Consider the following 313-nt stretch of genomic DNA (forward strand, 5'->3'; position numbering starts at 1 on the left):
GTCCCCCCCGGGGCTCCCCATCATCCCTGCCCCTGGGGACCACCCCAGCTCTCCCTGCAGCATCGCTGCCCTCCCCTCGCAGCCCCTGCCTGCATCCCTCCGTCCCTGGGGGTGCCTGCGTGGGGAGCGCCCTGACGCCCGTCCCTGCAGGAGGAACACCTCGGTGGACGAGAACTACGAGTGGGACGCGGAGTTCGCCCTGGAGTCCGACATCCTCGAGGCGCTGCAGCTCTACCGCGGCGGGGACCCGGCACGGCCCGTGTCCGCCATCGCCCTGCGCGACCTGGAGCGGCAGAGTGAGTGCGGCCCCCCC

General features: G+C 73.5%; 1 protein-coding gene across 1 annotated transcript in view; it reads left to right on the forward strand.

The window, feature by feature from the left end:
• Positions 1-313, forward strand: part of IGSF9 (immunoglobulin superfamily member 9) — a 23,369-nt gene that overhangs the window by 16,172 nt on the left and 6,884 nt on the right. Inside the window, 2 exon segments of the mRNA XM_035896115.1 lie at positions 61-91; positions 151-296. Of these exon segments, the coding sequence (XP_035752008.1) occupies positions 61-91; positions 151-296 (177 nt within the window).

Source organism: Egretta garzetta, unplaced genomic scaffold (genome assembly GCF_000687185.1).
Source record: "Egretta garzetta isolate BGI_Z169 unplaced genomic scaffold, ASM68718v1 scaffold376, whole genome shotgun sequence".
Taxonomy (NCBI): Eukaryota; Metazoa; Chordata; class Aves; order Pelecaniformes; family Ardeidae; genus Egretta; species Egretta garzetta.